Source organism: Denticeps clupeoides, chromosome 5 (genome assembly GCF_900700375.1).
Source record: "Denticeps clupeoides chromosome 5, fDenClu1.1, whole genome shotgun sequence".
NCBI lineage: Eukaryota > Metazoa > Chordata > Actinopteri > Clupeiformes > Denticipitidae > Denticeps > Denticeps clupeoides.
Window position 1 is genome coordinate 27,340,116 of NC_041711.1, and position 23,774 is coordinate 27,363,889.

Consider the following 23,774-nt stretch of genomic DNA (forward strand, 5'->3'; position numbering starts at 1 on the left):
TCCTCGAGACCCACTGGCATGCCATAAAATCCAAAACGTGTATATATGTGTGTGTGCAGGGGGCGGGGTGGCTATGTCTGAGCATTAGGAAGAAAGTGGCTGCCTCCTAAAACACATCTTTTAATGTGGTTTCTACCTGTCTTGGTCTGTCTCAGTCCACAGTCCCGCCGCCCACTTTCTCCATGCCAGTCACAGTGCCCGTGTCCAACCAGAGTGCTCTGCAGTTCAGCAACCCTGGCAGCACCCTCGTCACCACCTCGTTCGTCACGTCCACCCTCACAGATCCCCGCCTGCTGTCACCACAGCAACCAGCCCTCCAGAGGAACACAGTGTCTCCAGGGTTACCACAGCGACCAGCCAGCGCAGGTGAGGGAAGGATCTGCGAAGCATGTCTCACTGCCGAGTGTACTGACTTTTAGTGCAAAATAAACATAATATTTATATTGGAATACACTTGCCTTGTTGTGTCTGAACCAAGCACTGAAAAAAGCATTTTATAAAGCATTCCTGCATTTGGTTTTTTTTAGGTGCACTTTTAGGTGGCGACCTCAACAACTCCAATGGGGCATGTCCAAGTCCAGTGGGTGAGTAACATCTTGCTGCTTTTTCTCCTGTGTGGGGTTTCCCTTCTGACTATTGTGATAGCATTCATTACCCGTCCCTCTGTACCTTTCTCTTTCAAGCAGTGAACATTCTCAGCGTGACAGTGCCAGTACACTAAGCCTCACTATGCATTTGTGTGAGTGTTTGTGTGGGGACAGGCTGTCCACAGCGTCAGATACCATACAATCCCTCTCGCCCTTTACCCATTGGACGTTCCCACACCTGTTGAGAGCGCAACAGCTGAGGGTCACAGGACCAGCTCATACCCTGTAAACAGCCCCAGGGCGTAATGGGTAATGGGGGAGGGGAAGACGTGAGGGTGAGCAGAATGGCAGACATGAATGACATGAATGGCCTGGACTAACGCCTTCTCAGCTGTCCCCCCATATCTCACTTGTCTGCTCCACCCTGATAAAACCTGACTGGAAAAAAAACTGATTACACCTTGACAGACTTCTCAGAAGTCACTTTGACAGCCCCAAAAAGTGTATTTTAGACACGTCTGTTCACACAAAGTGAGCTGGTTTATCTGGCCTGTTTTTGGCCCTGCACAGTAAACTGAGAAACATAGTCCCATAAAGGGTCAGAAGCACCTAGTTGCTTTTCTGTCCCACATTGGCCCTCCTCCTGCCCCTCCTGTCACTTGATTCTCAGCTGTTGTGGTCCGGCTTGGGCTCAGGGAATGTCACCATTGACGTCATGTGGCATTCCTGACATTCCCACGCCAGGCCAGGAGTAATAAGAGCCTCTGGCCTCCTGAGAGCAACTCAAGCAAGGTTCTGACCCAAGCCCTCTGTGGGGGGCTGACTGAGTGAAAGAACACGCTCCAAACAGGGCAAACGCGTGTCTAAAACCCCCATCACAACTTGCCCCACTCTAATAAAATATTTTCATTTCAGTTTTCTTGTGCTGAAATGGATATTTAAGACAAATTCTCTTCCACACTAACTTTACTTCTACTTCCAGTGTTATGCTTGGTTTATTTACTCCTTCTACGTCCAGTATTTCACATGTTCGGTGTGACTCATTGACTGAGATGGTTTTACAGCGTTCACATGATACATGTGAGAAGTGCAGGTAGTTGATAATGACAAGAATCAAAGTCTGTGCCGTCAGACTGCATTTTTTCCCGCACTGTTGTACGAGAATCAACTAAATCTGGCGCCTCAAATTCCTTTTCCCCGTGAAGCAGCCACTGGCTGAAGAGTGTGAGAGCTGTGGTGTCACATGTTTGTGCAGCGTAGCTCTGTGAAAGCGTTCGCTCATGGCTCCCCGCTGGCTTTGCTCTGGGGAGTGTCCTGGGAAAGTCCCTGTTTCAGCCGACAGTCTACAGCCACCACATGCTTTTGAGTCGCCTGCTACTTTTAACACACTGGGCTTCATTTATGCCTTGATGAGGAATGCTGTTCTCAGAGCAACGGGAAAACACCACAGCAGCTTTTTATCCAGTTACTTCTAATCCACTGATTATGATGTAATAGGATTTTTAAACCTGAGGGAATAAAGGGAAGTTTCAGCAAAGGGTGACTGTTGTTCCAAATGCTGGTGTAGTGCAAGAGTGTTATTGACCATAAAATTAAATATATTAGTGTGAGCAGCCCTGTGACACATTTTGTGTTTTGTGCATCATTAGCAAATGGGTACATCAGCGCCCGGGCCTCCCCAGGACTTCTGTCTGTGTCCAATGGCAACAGCATTGGGAAAGTAGTTCCGGCCAAGTCTCCACCTCCGCCCAGTCCCCAGATGGTCAACAGCCGCAAGCCGGACCTCCGGGTCATCACTTCTCAGAGTGGAAAGAGCCTGATGCAGCTGGTGAGCAGACACTATGGCAACCTTTTTGGTCTGAGCCACGTCTTTAGATCTTTTGTTAACCTTCATGTGAAAGGCTGTCCAACAATGCTGAAATCACACTACATTCATAATTGAATTCAGTCGTTCTATTACTTGAAAATGTAGTGAGACAGTTTATAACGACAATTGTTGAACTTTTTGCCCTGTTGTATCTTCCAACATGAGGCTTTATGTTTAGATTGCAATGCTTTTAGCCCCATTAATCTACCATATTATGTGCATGGTGGGAGTTAACTCATGAGGCAGCATTCAGCAAACAGTAGTAATCCCACATTTTCTGTCCCATTCCTCCCTCACAGACAGATGAAGAGCTGGAGTTGGTGAGTGAGGTGAATAGATTTTGATAACTTGCCTGTTGTGGTGTGGAGTGTACTTTGTGTATTGGTGAATTGTGCCTCATGCCATGCGTTTGGAAATTGTCATACCGGCACGTGAACCAGTTTGCACCTGGTGTATACTGATCAGCCACAACATTAAAAGCAACTGTCTATTATCACAAAGGCCCCCCCGTGTAGTGTTAAATAAGGGTGTAAAATCTCCCATGGTATCTGTCTGCAAGACTGGACTGTCTTCAGTGGGTTTTAATGTTATGCCTGATTGGTGAATTGTTTGCTTGAAACTGAGAGGGGAGCATATAACCCTAAAATTATAATTCATAGGTTTCCCATAATCAAAACAATGATTTAAGTGTATGAGACTGGACATGATAGGTTCCGTTACAGATGTTGCATATGTGTATCATTATACAGACGATATTTTTAGCAATGTGCAGATTGTTCGGCCGTTTCTGAGACAGGAAAAATGCTCATTTGGATCTGTGTTGATTGGGTGCATCTCAAGCTGTGCCGGGCTGACTGCACATGGGTCGGATGTGCCAGATTAGACCCAGCACTCACCCAAGTGGAAGTGATCACCCAAAGGACGCTGCGGTTCTCTCCCTAGTGCCACGAATGATTGGTGCCCTGTACTACATGCCTCACTGCACAGTTCAGATTAACAGAGCTCACTGTAGGTTGGGGCGAAATGATCAGACCCCTGGGCACCTGGACCCCATGTTAGCACAGTACTGGCTGAAACCTTTTTAGGGTGTAATTATTTTGTGGTTTAGCTTTACAGATGCTGTGCTTTTAGAATTTTTGTTTTTCCCACATACAGCTCACCCGAGAGTGGCTCAGTGTGATTAAATGAAAGACAAAACAAATTAATAATTGCTTGTATTAGAACGTTTGGACATTGTCAAAGATCAATAAAATTAAAAGTCATTGTTTCATAGCCTGTTTAACTGAGCAAAAACAGCTGGCATTTGCACTAGATAACTTGCATAGACAGATTTCATTGGCTAGCGTGTGCTCATTGCATTCAATTTTATTTTCTGCTGCAAGCAACATAAGCAGCATGAAGCAATGCAGCAATTGATCCCAGATATGAGCTACGTGTTACTTTTCTGAAGTATCCATCACAGTATCCATGAAAAAACAAAGCTGTTGGGAGAAGGTTGGGAAATCTGACTTTTTAAATAAAAAGAGTTTCATTTAGGCCCAGCCACAGATTCAGATTTTTGGGTGTTTTTCCATCAGTAATGGTACTGTATAAATCCACACTCATACATTTTGAAGTGCCCTGTTTGTTTTGACTGAAAGGGGCATGAATTGGGTTGTGCTTTGTTTAGTTCGACGCAAACTTGCTGCCCAAGACGTGCTGTAGTTCCTCATAAGACAGTTGTGTAGAAAACGTCCATGTTATTGATATTTCAGGCCCTGTTCACAGCTGAAAAATACCTGTACTCTCTGACCACATTCTAAAGAATGTAGCCCAATAGCTTACTCTATACCAGTGACACTGGGGTGTGGCATACAAAAAATCCTTTAGGATAGGCACAGATGGACTATAATATCATGACCACCTAATATTGTGTAGGTCCCACATGTGCCATCAAAACAGCCCTGTCCCTGCCAATGTGTGCAGTCCACTAGATCTCTGAAGGTTGTATTTGGCACTGTCCTTAGCAAAAAGTCCTGTAAGTTGCAAAGTGGTGCCTACACATAGCAACTCTTATGAATAACAATGAATTTTACTCACTCATTTTACATTTACGTTTACTTTGTCTTTAATTTGGATCCTGTCGAAGTTGCTTAGATCCTTTCTCATTTTCCTGTGTCAAAGACAAAAGGTTCACAAATACTGTATATCCCACCTACTGCCGGGTACCATTGTAAGAAGACATTGCTACAAAATAAATGCATGTTAACACCACATTAACAGTTTTGAAAGTGAAAAAGTTTGTTCTTTGTTGTCATCTCATGCAGTCAGCAACCTTATTTAAAACCATGACTCTTTATAAACCATCTTTGTCTTTTGAAAAGGCCTCCTGTCTCCCACTTGTTAATTTTTGCATGTTAAGCATGTTGATGCCTACACAGACATCAGCCGCATGAGTAGATCCTGTGACAGTGGCTAGACTGCTTTAAGCTGTCTGGCAGAGACAAGTCTAGTCAGTGAGGCACATGTACCAACACTAGCTAGGTAGACATTTCTAATAAAGCCCTGAGTGAGTTTTCAGTAATGGATTCAGTAATGTTGTCTATCCCACTTATAGGTATTAATTTATGTGGAACATTAAATTTAAAAAAGTTCTTACGGTCCACACTGTTCTTTTGTTATCTCAGAATGCTCAGCGATTAGGCTCTCAAGTCACACAGCCCCTCACCACACCAGTGGTCTCCGTGGCAACACCAAGCCTCCTGACTCCGTTCTCTGCCATGCCGACGGCCTACAATACAGGTGAGAGAGTGTGTGAATGTGTGAGTACAGGGTGTGTTGATAGCACATAGCAAATATGTATTCATAAGGACTCAAATCTGACCTTCACAGTGTGAGCACTGTCTTTTCTTATTCTTGTGTAATAGTTCAGTAACACATTGGTTCTAAATGGTTCTTAAATGAAATTGTCTTCAAATTGGGTAATTATAAGTTCTGAGTGCTGAGAGGTTGAGTGGGGCTGTAATACCACTGTTGCCCTATGATTAGAGCCAATCTCTCTCTTCCTCTTTTCACTCTTGTTCTCACACTTTTTATTAGAAGTTTTCCCTCCACTTCTCTCTTTAATAGCTTAACGTTAATTTTGTTACCTTCTAAATAATAAAGAATCTGTGCTTAGTGCTGTGGTCTCAGGAGTTAATCTGCATTAAATGCCTTTTTTCCCCTTTTCATCTCAGAGTATCAGCTGACAAGTGCAGACCTTACAGCACTCCAGGCTTTCACATCGCCGGGTGGGCTGTTGCCAGGCAACGTGTCCACTTGGCAACAGCAGCAGCAGCCATCAGTATCCCAGCAACAGCCGCAGCAGCAGCAACAGCCCCAAACACAGCAGCTGAGTCTGGCCTCTCTCAGTAACCTGGTGTAAGTAACTCAGTACTCACTATCATACCTCCTATACCTGTCACATCACTGGTGATCTTTTTGACCTTGAATGGCTTATGTTTTTAAAAAGGAAGCAGAATGCAGCTATATGTCAAAATATGAACTTACACAATTTAGTACATTTGGAGGCATTTCTAGATCTGCCTCATTAACCTACACCTTACTCAGGTAATTAGGTCCACACAACCTGCATAAAATCCTCATTAAAGCATTAAATAATAAAGTTTTTCCACTTTGTTTTTGCATCTTTCCAGTTTTGCAGGAAAGGTGCTATATAAATGCATAGTGTTTGAAGTTATTATACAATATATGAGAATGGGTGCCAGAATACCTCAAAATGAAATACAGGCAGGGAGTCGTTGAAGTGAAATACAGGTTAATATGTAATTGAGTTTGCAAATAAATGCAAGTAAATGTTTTTCTTTTTTAAGTTTATCTAAAAAATAAGCTTTTCTGTGCAAATATAATCATTAGTAATTTTGCTTCAATCCATGTTTTAATTATTGGAATAAAATCTTTAATTGTATTGACTGGCTGTTATATCTCTTAACAAGGTGAGCATAATAATTTGAAGCACAGTGTAAATTCTTTCTTGCATTCTATCTAGATTTTTTTCTTCCCTTTTTTAAGAAATCCCAACATCACACCTCTGCATATTTTCAGCTGTCTCACCTGGACAGTTTTGGCAGTATTTTGAAACCTGTTGTCTGTGCTAGAGGCTCTGCTAGTTAGTGTTGGTGCCATACACATGAGAAGTGGCTACTTTGGACATGTCATCTACTGTTGGTATAACAGTACTAACTTTTCCTGTGTTTCCTGTATTCTAATGATATTCTTAAAATATTCTTATTATTTTTCTGTTATCTTTTAATGGCTTTAGCAATGTATTATTTTGCTGTTGTATTGGCTCTAAATTGCATTATATCTAGCTAAGACAAACTTCAGACTGTCTTAATCTTGCTCCAAATATTGTTCTCACTCTTTCATTTCCCTCTTTCACTCACTGTCATTCTCTCAAGTGGACGTTGCAGGGAGGACTCACTTGAGGCGCACATGTGCAGTGTAATGGTGTGCTTTTAATGATATGCTGTACGAGTGATAATGGTGGTCCCTGTGAGTTTTGCAGGTGGCTTGTGGTGTTAATGGTAAATACAGGGTTGGCGTAACTGCCCCGTGTTCTGCTCTGTTCACAGCATGTGGGGTGCAGACAAACAGAATGGGGAGATGGCTAACTGCATCTCCAGTTTTGCAGCTAACCTCAGGTGAATCAGTAGCATTGCACTGTGTGGAATCATGCTTCTGTCTGTCCACGTTATCACATGCAGCACTGAGCTGCGATGGTCCAAGATAAAAGAGAAGTCCGTAGACCATTTCATGGCAAACATCAAGGGTGTCACTGTCTGTATTCCCATTTGCTTTGTTGTGTATGTTTTTTTGTTTTTTTTTGTATTTGTTATCGTCGTCGCCTACACATTTGCTCTCAATTGTGAAAACTGAGCTCTTCTGTGATTTGGGTACATTACAAGGAGTGAGAACGCTAAGCTTGTGTAAATGCCCCTGGTGAAGTTGAGGGAATTGGGGTAAAATAATGATGTCTGCCTCCTGCGGTTTGTTTGAGGTGCCGAGGCATCAGTGAGTCATTACCAGCTTGCACACCACGGCCCTGACTCTGGCACCGCTTTAACGGTCCATTTTAACCTTCATAAATCTGACCGTTCAGAATTCACTTTCAGAAGGGGTCCACATATTGAGGATTAAGCCTGTGCTTAACCAGACATTGTGTGTTAGCAGTTCAGCAGGACCTGAATGCTTGAGTCAGATCCAGTGGGTGTAAACTAACTGATCAGCATATGACATTCTTGAACTTGAGCAGCACAGGCAACACTGCTTTTTCCTATTGATTTTTATTAAGCTAAAAAAAACTGTCTTGGCAAAAACTGCAAATAGTCGTGTAAATTTAAGGCTATGTTGTTTTTCTCATGTTTAATTTCTGCTTTTAATGTGCATTCATTTACAAGTTCAAGGGGCACAAATGAACATACTTTGAATTTGATAACGATTTGTTCTGAAGATCCTCAAAGGATTCAGTTACAGTCTCCTGATAGTGTATTAATATTGCTTCAGTTTAATGAATTCAGGACTACGTAATAAATTGTTACAATGTCATCTATTTCATTCACTTCACTGTAAACTAAGTTTAATGGCGGGTAGCGATTTATCATGTGCGCACTCCAGAACTAGAAGGATTACAGTAAATAAATCAATAATTTCAGCTGACATGGCACTAGGACACTCTGACATCTGTTTTTATTTTAATTGTGTTTTTGTAGCTAATGTTCCTTATTAAACCGGATGGAGGGTCGTACCTTCTAAACTTTGTTTGGTGTTTTACCACATCCCATGCCTGCTCATAATTTTCTTGCACTGTACTGTTTACCGTAACCAAGGACTTCTAGAAATGTGACTTATTTTAGGTAAATATGTGATATGTTGGGGGTTTGTCATTATTAAGCATCTTGTTTTATTAAAAGACATTTAATACATTTTAGGGAATTTATTATTGTTAGGGATGGCCACTTATTTAAAAATTGAAATTTTTTTTCTTTAAGCCTTGAATAAATATCCTGCCCTGCTAATTAACACTATATAAATTAATAAAATTAACACATTTCTGAAAGTATTAAAAAAAAAAGAGAAATTATTAAAACGTATATAGCAGCTTTGTGCTAAAATATTATTCATACCATAACAATGTGCTCCAAAATATATTTTTTAGAAAAAAAGCTAAATGTACTGTATTCCAGTGCAAATCAAATGCAACCTATTAATCAACAAGTGATTGAACCTGTCTTGTGTTTCCATAGTTGCAGTGTAAAGGCATTTGGAGCATGTGTTCTGTAGAAAGTCACATTTAAATATTTAAAATGGCTGTTATTAACATTGTGCAAAACTAGTTTCATTTTTGCTTATGTTTCAAGTGTTTTGTAGGTTTTTGGGGTTAAAGCGTCATATGTTTTGCTAAAACTCCTTCACCAAAATTTCTACCGCAGAACCCAACACTCTAGTTTAAGTTCCTATTTGGAATCAGCTGTCAGCTGTCAGTACCCTGTAAAACAACCATGAAATTTTTGGTGCTTCTGGTTTCCATTTTTTCACAGTATTCGTAATTGTCAAATATAAGGGATATTTAAAAAAAAAAAAAAAAGCTCAGTACAGATGACTGTGTGTACATTTGATAATCTGAGTTATAGCCGTTGGTGAAGTGCTGGCGCTTGTTGATTGGTTAGCCTGGCTGTGTGTCAGATGGCCTGTATTCCAATAAGCTTGTCTTTCCTCTCTGCAGCGTGACCTCTCAGGCAAGCTTACTCTTGGGCAGGGAGGAGGGGCTGAACTGGTACTGTATCCCCACCTCTATGTTACGCTGCTCCACAGCTCACGCTGCGCTTCTGGCTGTCTGAGCTCTCACTTGGCTCTACTCTCAAGTTAGCCACAGACTTGCTGAGTCGGCCCTTTTTCCTCCCCCCACACCCTTCTACCTTCCTCTGGAACAGCATCAAGGCCTGTATGGCATTGCTGTCGAGCTCTAGAACCTGTACAAGAGATACCAAGGTCACCAAGGGACCACTGCTTCCATTTCTGATGGCAGCTGTTCAGACTTGCATGTGGCTTAGTTAAAAAAATATATCAGTAAAGCAAAGAGAGGGCTCAATGTACATGTTCTGTTTTGACGCCAGGTTCTTTATCTGTATGTCTGTAGTATCGTACTCGTGCAATTAAAGCATGTAGCTCAGCGTTTATTGTTGAGGAGCGACCAAAATGCAGCCAGACTGCATGGCTTTTGGAGGACAGTGCACGTCCATGTGGCCTCTTTTATGGTCTGTCTTCACTTTTGCCCTCTGTATTTGTTCTCTCTCTCTCTCTCTCCTCCCTCTCTCTCACTCTCCCTCCCCTCTCTCTCCCTTTCTCTCTCCTCCTCTCCCTCTCCCCCATTCTGTGTATGTCCCTCTCCCTCTCTCTGTCTTTTTTTGACCAAGAGCATGGTACACTGTCCGTAAGTGTTTGGATCTGCTGTTCTGTTGCTGTGTCGTTTTTGTTGACTTTTTGAGGTGCGGTTTTCACACAGAAACACGTTGCAGAGTGATGCTGTCAATTCTTCAGACATTGTTGACACTCAGCCTTACCTGTTGTCCTGAGTGTTGTCTGAATGAAATGTATTGTGTAATTATTTTGCAGTTGTCTCTGTTGTAAGCTAGGTCTTCTTCAATGACGTCTCTGTGTCCCCTATTACAGACGGGTAGGCGATCAGTGTTCACTTATTTTCTTTTCTCTCTTTCTCTCTCTCTCTCTCTCTCTCTCAGGCCTGTGGGTCAAATACCTCAAGGTGCCACTCTGACCGTCAACACTAACCCCAACGTGAGCATCAAATCTGAGCCTGTGTCTCCCAACCGGGACCGCAGCACACCGAGCTCCTCTGCTTCTGGAATGGTGGCGGTGGCAGCCACCGCTGCAGCCGCAACAGGTGGAGGTGGTGGTGGAGGCGTGGTGGCCGTGACTCAATACCCCGGAGCCCTGCGGCTGGAGCCCACCGGACGCTCGCCCGTCGACAGTCTCAGCAGCAATGGTAGCTCATATGAGGGCAGCGACCGCGACGACGGAGCTCAAGCCAGGCCTCCAGACTTTAGCTCCACCATCGGCCTCCTGAGGCCCACGTCGGGTGAGCCAGCCGAGCCAGAGCAGGGCGCCAGCGTCAAGCGCATGAGATTGGACACATGGGTGACATAAACCAATCGTCCCTGCAGCCCAGTCCCTATCACCCTGACCACTTCCCCCTCCATTTCACAATCCCAAAAAGCACTGCCCTTCACCAACCCCTCCCCTACGATCCAACATCCGAGAGTCACACCACTCGACTCCACACACAGTGAGAAATACATGCATGCACACACTTGTTCAGACATACACACAAACACTCACACATGCTCAATGTTTTCTCATTCTCTCTAGCACACACAGGCATATGCATTAATGTATGGACATTCTGTATACAGATTATCATTTACATACACACACACACACATACACTCAGAACCCACGTGGACAGTAACCAAACCAGGGATATGTTGAGTTTGACGAGGTTGATCTGGACAGAATTAGTTCTATTTTTCAGTAAATTTGTTCCTCCTTGTTTGTGCTGGGTATGAGGTAAGGGGGTGGGATGGGGGGTTGCTTTGTTGGCTTCTACAGTTGTTTTCAGAGATCCTGTTAACTTTTGCAGTGAATTGTTATCTTGGTTTTGAGTCTAGCTGCTCTGTTCTCTTGTGGGGGAAAAAAACTCAAAAACTATAAAAAAAAAAAAATGACACCAAAAGAGAGAAATCACTTGTATTGCCTGCTACAGGCTGTCATTTCCAGCTACTGGTGTTTCACATTACAGTGTGATGGGTTGCATTATCTCTTCAACAAGGTTTTTTTTTAGCTTACAGTATCTATCCTTCTGATATTAGCTTGAAATGTTTAAGGAGGACAGTATTCCAATATGGGAATTATGAGTATCAGAATCCAAAAGGAATTCTGATACTTTTTTGCCGTCATGCAGAACTTTTAACAAGAACTTCAACAAGAAACAAAGGCTACCTTAAGAAGGTAGCAGATTTTTTTTCCCCCCTCAATCAGGAACGGGCTGTGAAAGCCCTATGACCGTACAGATCCATAACCATGGAAACCACACACGCCGCAATCTCCCACTGAGAAGGAGCGAAACCAGAGCTGAGGAAGCGGGCAGGATGTCACTTGCCATCACTGCTGCACAATGTGTGTGTGTGAGAGCGAGAGAAACATGTGTTTCTGTGTTTGACACCCCACCCCCACCCCCACGCACTGCAGCCTTCAGCTAGACGAGAATGAGAATTGGTAAATAGCCAAATATATCTATATATCTATATAAATGCTTTTTTGGTATTATTATTTTTTCTTTTTTTGCTTCTCCAGTGATCTTAGTCCACCTCGTCCTACTGTTGTGCTCACATGAATATCAAATGAGTATCTGGGGTTAGTGATTTACCATGTATTTACCATTAAAAGACTCTGTTATCAGTTTCCATGTTTTTATAAAACATTTTTGTAATGGAAATGTAGCCCTATTTGAAATTGTATTGGCATTTAGCTGCACATTGTAATGTACACACTTACAGACTTACATGTGCACGATCACTTCTCTCCCACACACACACCATACAAGAATAATGAAAAGTGGGTGTTTTTTTATTTTTATTTTATTTATTTATTACATATTTTCAAAGAAATAGCTTTGCTTTATTACCTTCAGTACTATTGGTTTTTGTAAACTGCGGCCTAATTCATATGCTCAATTGACTCTTTGGTGGCCTGGCTGCTTAATTCAGGAGAACATAAGTCACATGTGTGTCACATTCAGAATTTTTTTTTTTTTTTTTTAAACAAATTAGTATTCTAAATTGTTTCAAGAAGCAAGAAAAAAACTGAGGAAGGAAAGAGAACCATGTACATACAACGTTTGGTCTCAGTGTTTCTTTTTATGGCTGGTATAGCTGAGAGGCGAGTCTTTATCCTTCTCAAAGAGTGTTAATGGCAGTTTCCCCATCATTTTATTTTGTCCCTTTACCCCCCTCAATTTTGTAAAGACTGCATGTACCATAATGCAGAGGACAGACAATAGGGATTGTACATAGAGATATATGTTCACATATATTCTGCTGGGTGTCCCTAAAGCAGACCTGTTAAATTCTCAGTGGAGCCGTCTTTCTATTTATATGTATATAAATGCAACAAGTTGTACGTGACGGTCGGTGGGGCCGAAAGGGAAAATAGCCGTGAAATTTGACTGTTTGGAGTGATTCTTTGGATGGAGCGCACTTTAGAAATCTTCCCCTAACTCGGTCCTCCCTCTTAATTCAGGTGTCTTCTGCAAGGAGACAGATGTGTTTGCATGTCCACCCTTACCATACTTTATTGACCCTAACAACCTCTTTAAGTCTCCCCAGCATATTCTCAGCTGCCCTTCCCGAACACACACAGACATGCATATATACACACACACACACACACACACACACACACACACACACACACACACGCTCCATGTGCTCATTTATCCAGGACAGATGGCTTTTTATAAACTTTCTGTTTCTAACTACTTCTGTAGTCCAGCTTTACGAGTGATTAGCAAGGTTTAAATTGAGGTGTGTGCTTATTGGCCGTGCTTTTGCAGGAAGCCTCGCCCCCTCCACTGGTCCATACATGCCTACAGTAATAGTTCAGGGAATTAGTTCATTTTCACACATACAGCCCCATGATGCACTAATCTTTTGTCAACAAAGAGGTATGGGTTTTTTAAAAGTCACCTTTTGTAATTTAGAGCATTGTACCTATATATAGATTAGACTTACTTGACATGTGTTGCAAGTGTGCAATTCTCAGAAACATATATATATATATATATATATATATATAATATCTAAATGATACAATATTATTTAAATGATGTACACTGACTGTTTTATAGTGAATTCGTATTTTCCCCAGTGATGATGAAGGAAGGATGTTCATTAATAGTGATTAAGGCTCTGAACTATAGGATTTGTTTTAGTTTTGATTGCCAAGTCGGCTTGAATGTCCTGTAATATCATTGTTTGAACTCTCAACAACTCTCTGAAGGATGGGAGGGTCGTTTGATACTCAAGTGTTTTAACCAGTTACCAGTTGCATATATATTTTCAGAGTTTGTTAATTAATTAGCCCCGACCCCATGCTTGACATTGGTGTTTAATTGAAGCTGGAAAATTCTCTGTTTGACCTGCATGGCCTGCCCCTGCAAGATTTTTCTTATTATTTCACTTTTGGGACAAATTTGTGTGTTCCTATCCATCCATTGACATGATAAACTGTAGGCGTGACTGATTTATTTTCCCACTTTTTATGTTTTCTGCCCACTTCATCTTCACCTGAGTTTTCCCTCCATGTTCAAGCATTTCACATTCACATTCGCATTTTTCCCTCGTGGACTGTTTTTGCTGTGTCTGTCTCTGAGCCATCTCAGTGAGCAAAGCCTCCACACCACCCCCCATGAATGCAGTACATCTTCATGCTTCTCTCAGCTTGTGCTTTCTGCAAGGAATTGGAAAGATTTCTAGCATCCATCTGGTTGCTAGAAATGACCTTGTGCCACAAACACAGACCTCATGTTGGCAGGTCTCAGTGCAAGCGAGTCCTTTTTTTTTTTTTTTTTTTTGGGTTGGTTGTTTGTTTGTTCCTCTTTATTTGAATAAAGCAGCATGACATGAAACAGGCACCATCATGCATTGTAGACAGCAAGGAGTTTTCGACTGAATACTCAGAATAGGACTTTAAGACTGTTGGGTCTTGAGCTTTGAACAAATGTCTGATTTTTAAAGATGTTCTCTGAAAAGGGCGCAGCCTTCGATTATCCCCATGGGTAGACCGTAATTTAGCATGGCCAAAGCCTCGAAGTACGTTTGTTCTGGTGTTTGTAAGGTCTGCCATAGACCTCAGAATACTGGTAGGAGTCACATTAATCAAAAGGAAAGACAATCGTCAAGTTAGTCAACTTGCGCTCGCCCCCCTCCATACCCCCCAATGTATGATGAGTTTTAGAAAATTTCGCTAATTTTTTTTCTAGTGTTAATTTGTGCTGGTGACAGTTCTGTTGTCTGTTTTTATTATTATGGTTATTATGATAATTATTATTACCATTATTGTTACCCTTCTTCATGGTAATAATAATGATAATTTTAGCGAGGCATTTTTTTTTTATTTTCTGAGTTTTGTGTTGGTTAGGTATCCTATTTTGATTTGATTTTTGAATTTGATTTTATTATATATATATATATATATTATATAAATATTTTTTTGTTTTTTGTTTTCATTTCTTCAAAGGGGTGTTACTAATATTGCACGATTTATTAAATAAAACAAAACAACTGTAGTGATATTAGTACTTATTTGGTATTTGAGGGAAGCGACAAAAACAAGTTGAATATAGTTGACCAGTTCAATGCTGCAATTTTTATTCAAATGTATAAAAATAATCATAGTTAAGTGGGGAGAAACACATTTAATTTATTTCAGACCAGACACAAAGATGTCAATGCATGGGCGTACAACAAGCAAAGAATGATTCATGTTATACAAAATAAAAATGTAATATCAATAAGAATATACACCACACAAAAATAGAATAGAAATTTAAGAAAAATGTTTAAAAATAATTATAGCTAATATATTGTGTTTGGCTAGTCTGCTTTTGAGTTTTGTTGTAAAAAAAAAAAAATGTTCTGTTTTCGGAGAATGATATACAATTTGTGTATATTTTCATAAATAAAGTATGCACTGATATGTTATTACAAATTCTATACTGCTTTTACAAAAAAAGTGTTTGTTATTGTACCAAAGTATCCATTTGTCCTTTTATCCCTTTCCCTTTTGCGTATGTTTTACTGTATTTTATATATTAAATAGACAAGTTGACCTACAGATGTGCATAATTTGTTGTCTTATTTGTTCTCATTTCAACTTCCAGTTGAAACTGGGTGAAAATATTTAATGAACTTATTATGAACTCTCAGTATGAGTGATGGTCAAATTCAGTGAAATAAATCAATCAAGTTAATTGTATATCTGGAATGTTCATATTTACATTTAAGATTTATATCTGAAAGTATCTCGCAGTATAGCTGCACTAATACTACACTATTTAATACAATACTATACAGTACCATTTTGTACCACTAGGTGGCAGCCCAAGCAAATTTATATCACTGGGTTGTTTGTTAATTTGTGCTTCAGATGCTGTCTAATTTGTTCACAGCTGTGGCAATTAATAAGATGAGATAAACACTCACAGCTTTTTTCAATTGTATAAGAGTGAGATTCTGTGCAATTTACTCAGTCTTACACTCTTTAAATGACATTAATAAAGTCACAGTGTTTTGCTTGTCTTGTATGAGAGGAGCAAGTGGTCAAACATCTGTTTTGGACAAGGTTACTGGACCTGTCAGCTGCTCTGTCCTGCACAGCTGAGTGGCTCACACCACACAACATGCCAAAGAACACGCCGGTACCATGCACAAGAACAGAATACTTACAATAGAGCGGTTTGATGACTGAATCACTGCTTTAAAACAAATCTCTTCCTTCTCTACCCTTTATTCTTAACCAGTGTTTATTGAGTTGAGGATGACTCACTCTCTGGTCATAATTTCTTAATCCATTTCAGGGGTGAAGAGATTGTCATTCTGATACACTGCAGCACAGCACATGATGCACACAATGAAATGTGTCCTCTGCATTGAACCATCACCATTTGTGAGCAGTGGGCAGGCGCAGGGAGGGGGAACTACCCAGGATGGGAGCAGGCCACCACACAGCACCCCCACCATTTGCTCACACATTGGCCAATACGCCTAGAGCCTCATGCCTGAGACCTTGGACAAAACCTGCGCCAAGAAAGTGTGGTTAAGGCCACAGTGCTACCAAACAGGGAGGTTTTAAAGATGAAAAACTATGTGAAAGATAAAGAGTAACATGAGTGATGGTGGGCCTGTCCAGGTTTGGTCTGTCCAACAGCACAGATGCTCTGTTGCTCACTAGCTGATTTGCGCAGTAAATCAATAGTGGAGTATAATGGAAGCAGATGGCTTTTGTGGAAGAGCACACAACTCCCCACAGGACTCGGGCACTTTCATGTCCCTAGAGGCTCTTCGTGTCCCATCAAGAACCAGGGACCACTCTGATGAAATATATCTCATCAGAGTAGCCACTCAGTTGCAGCCCCTTGCATCAGACGACAGAAAGCCATTTGTCATGGGGCTGTTGTGGAAATGATTCATGAGGCAACAGGTGTTCATATAGGGCAAAACCAGCCATGTCACATGTGTGGTCTTTATTTTGTATGAAAATAAAACTGTAAATCCTGATCAGATGCTCTGGTTCCATCAGCCACGCCCACCATTGCAACTGATTGCAGTGCATTATCAGCTATGTCTAATTATGGAAGTGTGCTAATTCTAGCAACCCGGTTACATTCTTCTATGTGTTAAGATTAACCCCTAAAACTGGCCTGAAGAGTAACAGAAGGACATTGCAGATGGCTAAAGTAATTCCATTATATCCAACAGACTCACGCTGCCTGAAAGGCCTTTAAGTGAGCTGCTGCAATCCCTGAACCCACCAGTAATCCTTTCATGGAATAGATTTTACCACTTTGGATGAATTTGCCACTTCTAAAATAGCCGTCATTGTTCACAAACTCAATAATGAATGACAAAAGGGGAATGGTGGGTGTGTAAGGAGGAAAATGGGGGAGGTGTACTCATCTATTCTGCCTCAGTTTGACGTGCTCCCCTCACGTCTTTTCTTTTTGCAGCCTGTGTGTGAAGTCTGTATTGTTAGCAGGCTGGCTGTGAGGTCAGCAGTACTGGGCCGCTGCCAAATCCAAACCAGCCCTCCCACGCTGCCTGTCTCCTGGCTAATTTTTTTTAAACAAATTTATTAAAGTCCCTCTTCAGCTAATTATCTACAAATGTATGATTCTCAGCTCTGATATAAGTGTTTCATGTATTTGTTTGCCCTCTGTCATTTTTCTCAACTCTCTCTGATCCTTGATCTCATGTACTTGGATTTCAAGTTATCAGTAAATAAAACACAATTTGTCTTGCCAATTAGTTTATTTTCAGATGGAAATTCATTATTTAATTACCCATTTAATACAGTAATACAGCTGATATGGGTGCAACAAATGTGTTAAATCCAGTGTTGGGTTTACTTGTTTCACTTAAATGAAGCCTGCATTTGACAACATCCAGTTGTGCTCAGTGAGTGAAGAGACACTTTTATATAATATGGATTTTGTATGTTTGTGTAGAGAATAATGTCTTAATGTCATTCATTCTTTTCATTGTATAATGTGAAACCAGGCACACTGGCATTATTTTGATCCTCACCAGAAGGCCAGGACTCATCAGCTAATCCATCACCCTCAACCCACTCAGTGTCTCCGCAGAAGAGAGGATTAATGAGTGGGTGTCTGTGCTCCTCGTTTTCTGCTAGGAGAGCATTAATGTCTGTGGTTGTCTCAGAGTTGCCCTTCACCTCCGGAAAGTTTTCTTTTTGAGGTTCCCAGCTATCAGCAGATGTCCCCATCTCACTGGCTGTAATGCTTAAATGGCTGTAATGATCTTGCTTAGTCTCGTCAGAGTCAATGTCTGCTCCTGATTCTGTAGTGAAACCCCACATATCTTCCTTCACCTCTCTTTTAAAGAAGTTTTTGCTCATTTCATTGGCCTCATTTGAATCTTCAGTTCCATTGAAAAAGTCTTTAGTTGATTGGCTAGCTTGGTAAACCAGATTATTAAATACATTGTTAGCTTGGCTATGGAGACCACCCCATTCATCCCTAGGTAAAGAAGCTTGTTCCTCTTGTTTGGTCTGTTGTTCAAAAGATGTGTTCAGCACCTTCCACTTCTGGGTAATGTGTCACAGAGAGTTCTACTGGAGAGTTTGACACAGAAATTTGTACTTGGTTTGTTGACTCAGATGATGGGGGATTTTCTGTGTCATGGTTGCCTGCATTGGCTTCACACTCAGGTTCGCTTTGAACCTCATGTTTTACAAAGATGCTGTCAGTAAGATCCAGATTGGTCAGTATAGACAGGTTCTGCTCATCCTCATCTGTTTTATCTAGACTAGCATTAGTTATGACTTCATCCATTTCAACTGCTTGTGTGCCAAGTCCTTGTGTTTGTGCTGGAATGTTTATAGCAGCAGTAGATGGTTCGGCATGGTTTAAAGGGGTAAAGCTCTCTTTCTCATTGATGTCATCATGATCAACAGAATCATTCTGAGGTTTCATGGCTTTTTCAATGTCTTTGGTCTTCATCAGTATGTGTTCACTCTCTGTAAAAGGGTCTGACTTATGCTCTTGCTCTTCATAGGTCAAAATGTGATGTTCCTCGTGGTCTTTGTGTTCTTTTTCAACATCATCTTCTATAATTTCAACATCGTTATAATCATCCGTTTTTTTTTCTTCATCTATCTTTTTCAAGCTGTCTGAAAGCCCTTTCTTGCTTTCAGTGTCCCACTCTTCTTCCTGAAGGGTTTCGTGTTCCTGTTCAACACAAACAATGCCATCCACACTTTCTACTTCAGGTTCCTCAGAGAGGTCTTCCATTGTGTCAAATCTTTTGGACTTGATGACTGCCCAGTGGCCTCCTTCATGGTCATCTTCACTGTCACTAGAGTCGCTGACACCCGTGTGTGGGACCTGGTTGTTCACATCAGCTTCTTGACTTTTGTAACGGATCAGGGGTCGAGTGTCTGCAACTGTGTCAGAGTCCCCAGGATCAGTTCTTAAGGAAGCATTTGGTGAGTCATCCATTTCAGCTCCCACTACCCCTTGACCTTCACAATGGTCATTGTTGTGGTCTCCATTTGAGCTTGCTGGATCTTGTTGTTCATGGTCATGTGTTGTGTCTACTAGAACATCCACATTAAGATTTTCCTTAGTGCAAATGGGATGCTCTTCAGGTTCTCTGTTTTCTAACACATGGGCCTGTTCCATGATGCTGTGATCAACTTCCATTACCTGTTCTTCAACCTCTATTTCACCCTTTAGCTCAATTTTCCATTCATTTCCATTTTCTCCTTGCTCCACATCTTCTTCGGCTTCCATGTGATTACCATTACCAGCTGTTTCCTCCATCTTCTCTTCTCCCAGAGGATTATTTTCTTCCTCACTTTCTAATTGGTGGTTTGCCTCGTCTTCTCTATTAATTAAACTGCTAATATTATCTTTTCCTTCTACTGCATCTTCCAGGTATCCTATGCCACCATGCTGAACACTTTTTACAGGGAAGGAGTAAACCTGTTCTGCAAATGGTGCTGCTTCAAACATGTCTTTGTTGAACTGAAGCTCGTCAGAATCATTTGTTCTGCAACTATTTTGATCCTGTGTGAACTTTAGATGAACTTCTTTTTCTGACAGATTGGTGTCTGTGCTATCTTCTCCATTGTTAGAGCATTCTTCTTCCAAGTCTTTTTCATTCAGTTCAAACATAGGTTTTTGAACATGAAATAAGATATTATTGCTGAATGCCTCAGTAATTTCTTCTTGGGGATTTTCTTCTTTCTTTGTATTTATTTCAGTTTGGATTTTGGCATCATCCTCAGTCAGGGTGCACTGAACTGATATCCCAGCCATGAAGCTACTATCTTCACCATGGACACCATTGGATGCCTCCTCTTCCATTCTGAAAAATGTCTTCATGTCTTCACTACTGGCTTCTTCAGGCTCAGAGTCAGGTGGCAGTATGAGGCTTTCTGCACTGGCAGCCATTTGAACAGGGATGTCCTCTGTCCAGGGGAAATCTACGAAACACGTCCCACCTGAAACCTGAGCTGTAAGGGGTGTGGAACAGCCCGCTGGACTGATCAAATGATCCATACCTGCTGCCTGTGATTTTTTAGCTGCTTCCACTGAAACAGATTTGTGTGTCATGGACCCTGAATGAGCGCTTGACTGGATGGCTCTAGCAGAAAGGGTAATTAAGGGATTTGGTGACCATTTTTCACTGCAGGTTTTCTTCAACTCATCAGACATTTTATCTGCAAATGATTACCAAAAACAGTCAATAATAAGTTGAATTCAATTATATTCAATAAAGAAATTGTGGCAAATGTTAAGAGATTCCTTTAAAAGTCAAAAGAATCCCAAGACAATCTCAAAAACCGGCTAGTCAGCCTGAAAGATATTTTATTAGTATTTGTTACTTCTCCAATTGATTCCTCTATTTTTACATTTGCCTTTTATTTTTTACTTACCTTTTATCTTTAACCATACATTTAATATAAATTCCAATCCCTTACTAAAGATCCCAGGTAGATTTCTACACTGTGACTGTGATTGGGAGAAGCAGTTTGCCAAGTTTTTGAAACAAGCTCTTAGCCCAAAAGGGTACAACCTAAAACAGCAACTGAGTGTTTTATAAAAGTGCAGTCACATCACTTCACAATCAATGTAGTATATCCGTTCCAAATGGTCAATGTCTTGTAACAACCATGACATACAATATATGCAACAGTAATTCATTCATAGATAAGCACAAATAGTTGATTACCTAAACAAGACATCGGTGGGATGCCAGCCTTATTTCTGGACGTGACACTGACTCGCTGGCTTTCAGTCTCCAGTAAAGCTCTGAAAAAACAAGGCACGAGGAGATTAATATTTACCAACCATCAGTAAAAGCAGAGTCTCAATTTCACATTACATGTTCCAAAAATTCAGACCCAAATATGTTGAAGCTTATAGTATTAGTGGTCTGAATGAGAGAAATATTGCTTTTGTTGCTTTTTGTTGAACAGTGGGCTGGAAATGATTGTCATGGAAATGTTGTGATTTTTATAAAGCCACCTGCAGGATTTAGGCCACCACATTTTCTTTCTTTCAGACATACTAGACCAAATATATCTCACTCTCTCCATCCCTCACATCTACCCCCCACGCACACACACACAAACACACACACTATTTACTATTACATTGTATTCATAAACAAATGTATGTGTTTTATTTTTTATAAGAATATTAATAAAATATGTTTAAATTCTAAATATATCATATTGGAAAAATAAACCGAACTGTGCACTATTTGAAGTGCCACAGATAACATGTAAAACTTGCAAAAACATCAGCCAGGAGAACTGGTATATTTAGTCAATATCATTGAGATTTGACCTGCGCCTCCTTTTGTCACCCTAGAGTCCCACTGCACTCATGTGCTGGTCATGTCTGGCAGCAGATGGGCCACAGTCAGTGCTGGGAGGAGGAATGGCACTAGACTTATGTTACCTCATGCCAGAAAGCTGAGACCATCCTTCTGCTGGGCGCTGGCCCACTTTTTTTTTATAAAAAATATAATTCTTGAAATTAGTGAAAGCATAGTATTTTCTTCATGATGCATTTATGAGAAAATAAATTGTTTTAAGAGCCATATATTATTATTATTATTATTATTATTATTATTATTGCTACTAGATAGAAGTTCAATTTCAATTTTACTACAGTCATTGTTATTAGCAGTACAAATCAAGGACAGGCACCTGTATGTGGCCACCTCAAGGCTCAAGGACATCTTCATGTTCAGCAGTCCATGTTTCTCCTTTATCAGTTCATTGATTTGCGCTCCCAGATCCACCTTCTCTGCCTCCAAAGCCTCCACGTGGGTCTTGATCAGACAAAGACAATGTTACTTGAAACAGATTTCATTCCTTCATGTTATTTTCAGTTCTCATTAGCAACTAATTCATAACCATTCAAAGCCATATGTTTAAATTAACAAAATATATTTTTTTCTATTTTCTTCACATTGTATTTGACAAAGCAAATGATCATTACATCACCTAAAATGTATTTTGTAATTCTTTTTTTTTTGCCGCATTCCAAAAAAAAAAAAAAAACACCTCATTTTATAAATATATGTTTATACATACATAGTCAAAGCAAATAAGTATTATTTTTATGAAAGATTTTGAGTTCACATTCTGAGTCAGGTCTATTGCTGTGAAATACAACCACATGACTTTTTTTTTTTTTTATCACACAATTAGCACAGTTTCATGAAATTAATTTCCAAACTCTTACCTGGAGTTGAATGATTTCATGGTTCTCTCTGTCTTTTTGATGGGCCACATTAATCACAAGCATCTCCTTCTTCATCTGAGCTGCCTCCAACTCCTTGGCTAAACGCTGGAGCCTTAACTGACTATCTGTTTTCTCTTGGGTTACCAAACTCAGACGCTCCTTGGCTTGGGACAGTGCGTCTTCTAGCTGTATCATCTGCTTCTGATAGACCTCAGATGCTTCCTTCCATGCTTGAGATGCGTTTCGGGAATATTCCTCACCGAGGTTCTGGATGTTTTGGGCCTGTATACGCTGAGGCATCACGCTGACAGGCTTAGCATGAGCCAGTGAACATTTCATGGAGGTAACATCTTCTTGGTGAACTTGTACCTGGAAGAGTAGCTCACTTTCCAGCTGGGCCACCTTTTTCTTCAGCCAGATCTGAGCTCGCTGTTCCTCCTCAAGTTCATTCTTGCTCTCAATCAGCCTTCTTCTTGCCTGCTCTTGAGCAGATGCTTCTTTTTTCCTCTTGAGGCCAAGCATCTTCAGCTCCTCCATTAGATTTCCCATCTCCAACTCTACCCGGTCTTTCTCACTCCACGCAAGCTCCAATTCATCCCTGGCCTCTTTCAGTGCATCTTCCATTGCTTTCTTCTGTGCCTGAGGCTCTTTACTTCTTCTAAGCACATGGATCTCCTCTCGCAGTAGCTCATTCTCTTCCTCCAGCAGCTTCACCCGATTGAGATAGGACTCCAGGCGCCGGTTCAGGTCCAGCATCATGTAATTCTCCTCCCCGAGGCGGAATTGGGACTGTCGTATGGCTGGGATCTCCATGCTGGTGAGATGAAGATTTGTCTCCGTGGTCTGCTCAGGAGGTCAGGCAGTGCTGGGAGATGAAGTGCCCTTTGTAAGCTGACCACAGTCAGATGCACTCCTTTCATAGGGTGCTGGGGGAGGGCTGAGCAAAAAGACAAGTGGAGGAAGCAAGGGGGAGCAGACAATGATGTCATTTTCGAGTTAACCCCAACTGTGCTGGAAAACATCTTCAGATGTATAATACAGAATCTCTGTTTTACCAGCATTCTTATATGTACAATGTTTGCCAAGTAAACACGATAGATTATTCATCTGTTATTCATCATTTTTATCTTTTTTACAGTCATGTGCCAATTACTGTGAAGCTTTTTTATGCTTTATCATCACCAAGTGAGTCAGAGTTAAGTCAGAG

At 40.9% G+C, this 23,774-nt stretch overlaps 2 protein-coding genes across 15 annotated transcripts in view; one reads left to right on the forward strand and one right to left on the reverse strand.

The window, feature by feature from the left end:
* The window catches only part of mef2d (myocyte enhancer factor 2d), a 43,953-nt gene extending 28,726 nt beyond the window's left edge, over positions 1-15,227 (forward strand). For 7 of the 14 annotated variants that reach the window (XM_028978807.1, XM_028978803.1, XM_028978813.1 and 4 more), the window contains 9 exons: positions 156-366; positions 528-584; positions 2,237-2,415; positions 2,754-2,783; positions 5,121-5,235; positions 5,670-5,853; positions 7,068-7,136; positions 9,218-9,268; positions 10,233-15,227. In XM_028978807.1, the coding sequence (XP_028834640.1) occupies positions 156-366; positions 528-584; positions 2,237-2,415; positions 2,754-2,783; positions 5,121-5,235; positions 5,670-5,853; positions 7,068-7,136; positions 9,218-9,268; positions 10,233-10,656 (1,320 nt within the window). In that variant the 3' untranslated portion in view covers positions 10,657-15,227. The remainder of the gene's footprint in view (positions 1-155; positions 367-527; positions 585-2,236; positions 2,416-2,753; positions 2,784-5,120; positions 5,236-5,669; positions 5,854-7,067; positions 7,137-9,217; positions 9,269-10,232) is intronic. The other 7 variants (XM_028978808.1, XM_028978817.1, XM_028978811.1 and 4 more) reach the window with 5 other exon arrangements.
* A 2,359-nt stretch (positions 15,228-17,586) lies between these two features.
* On the reverse strand, positions 17,587-23,468 carry nes (nestin). Its single transcript, XM_028980744.1, has 4 exons — positions 22,568-23,468; positions 22,027-22,151; positions 21,042-21,121; positions 17,587-20,529 (listed from the first exon to the last, which is right to left on the reverse strand). The coding sequence occupies exons 1-4, from the start codon at positions 23,378-23,380 to the stop codon at positions 18,362-18,364; spliced, it is 3,186 nt and encodes a 1,061-aa protein (XP_028836577.1). The 5' UTR covers positions 23,381-23,468; the 3' UTR covers positions 17,587-18,361.
* Positions 23,469-23,774: the final 306 nt, after the last annotated feature.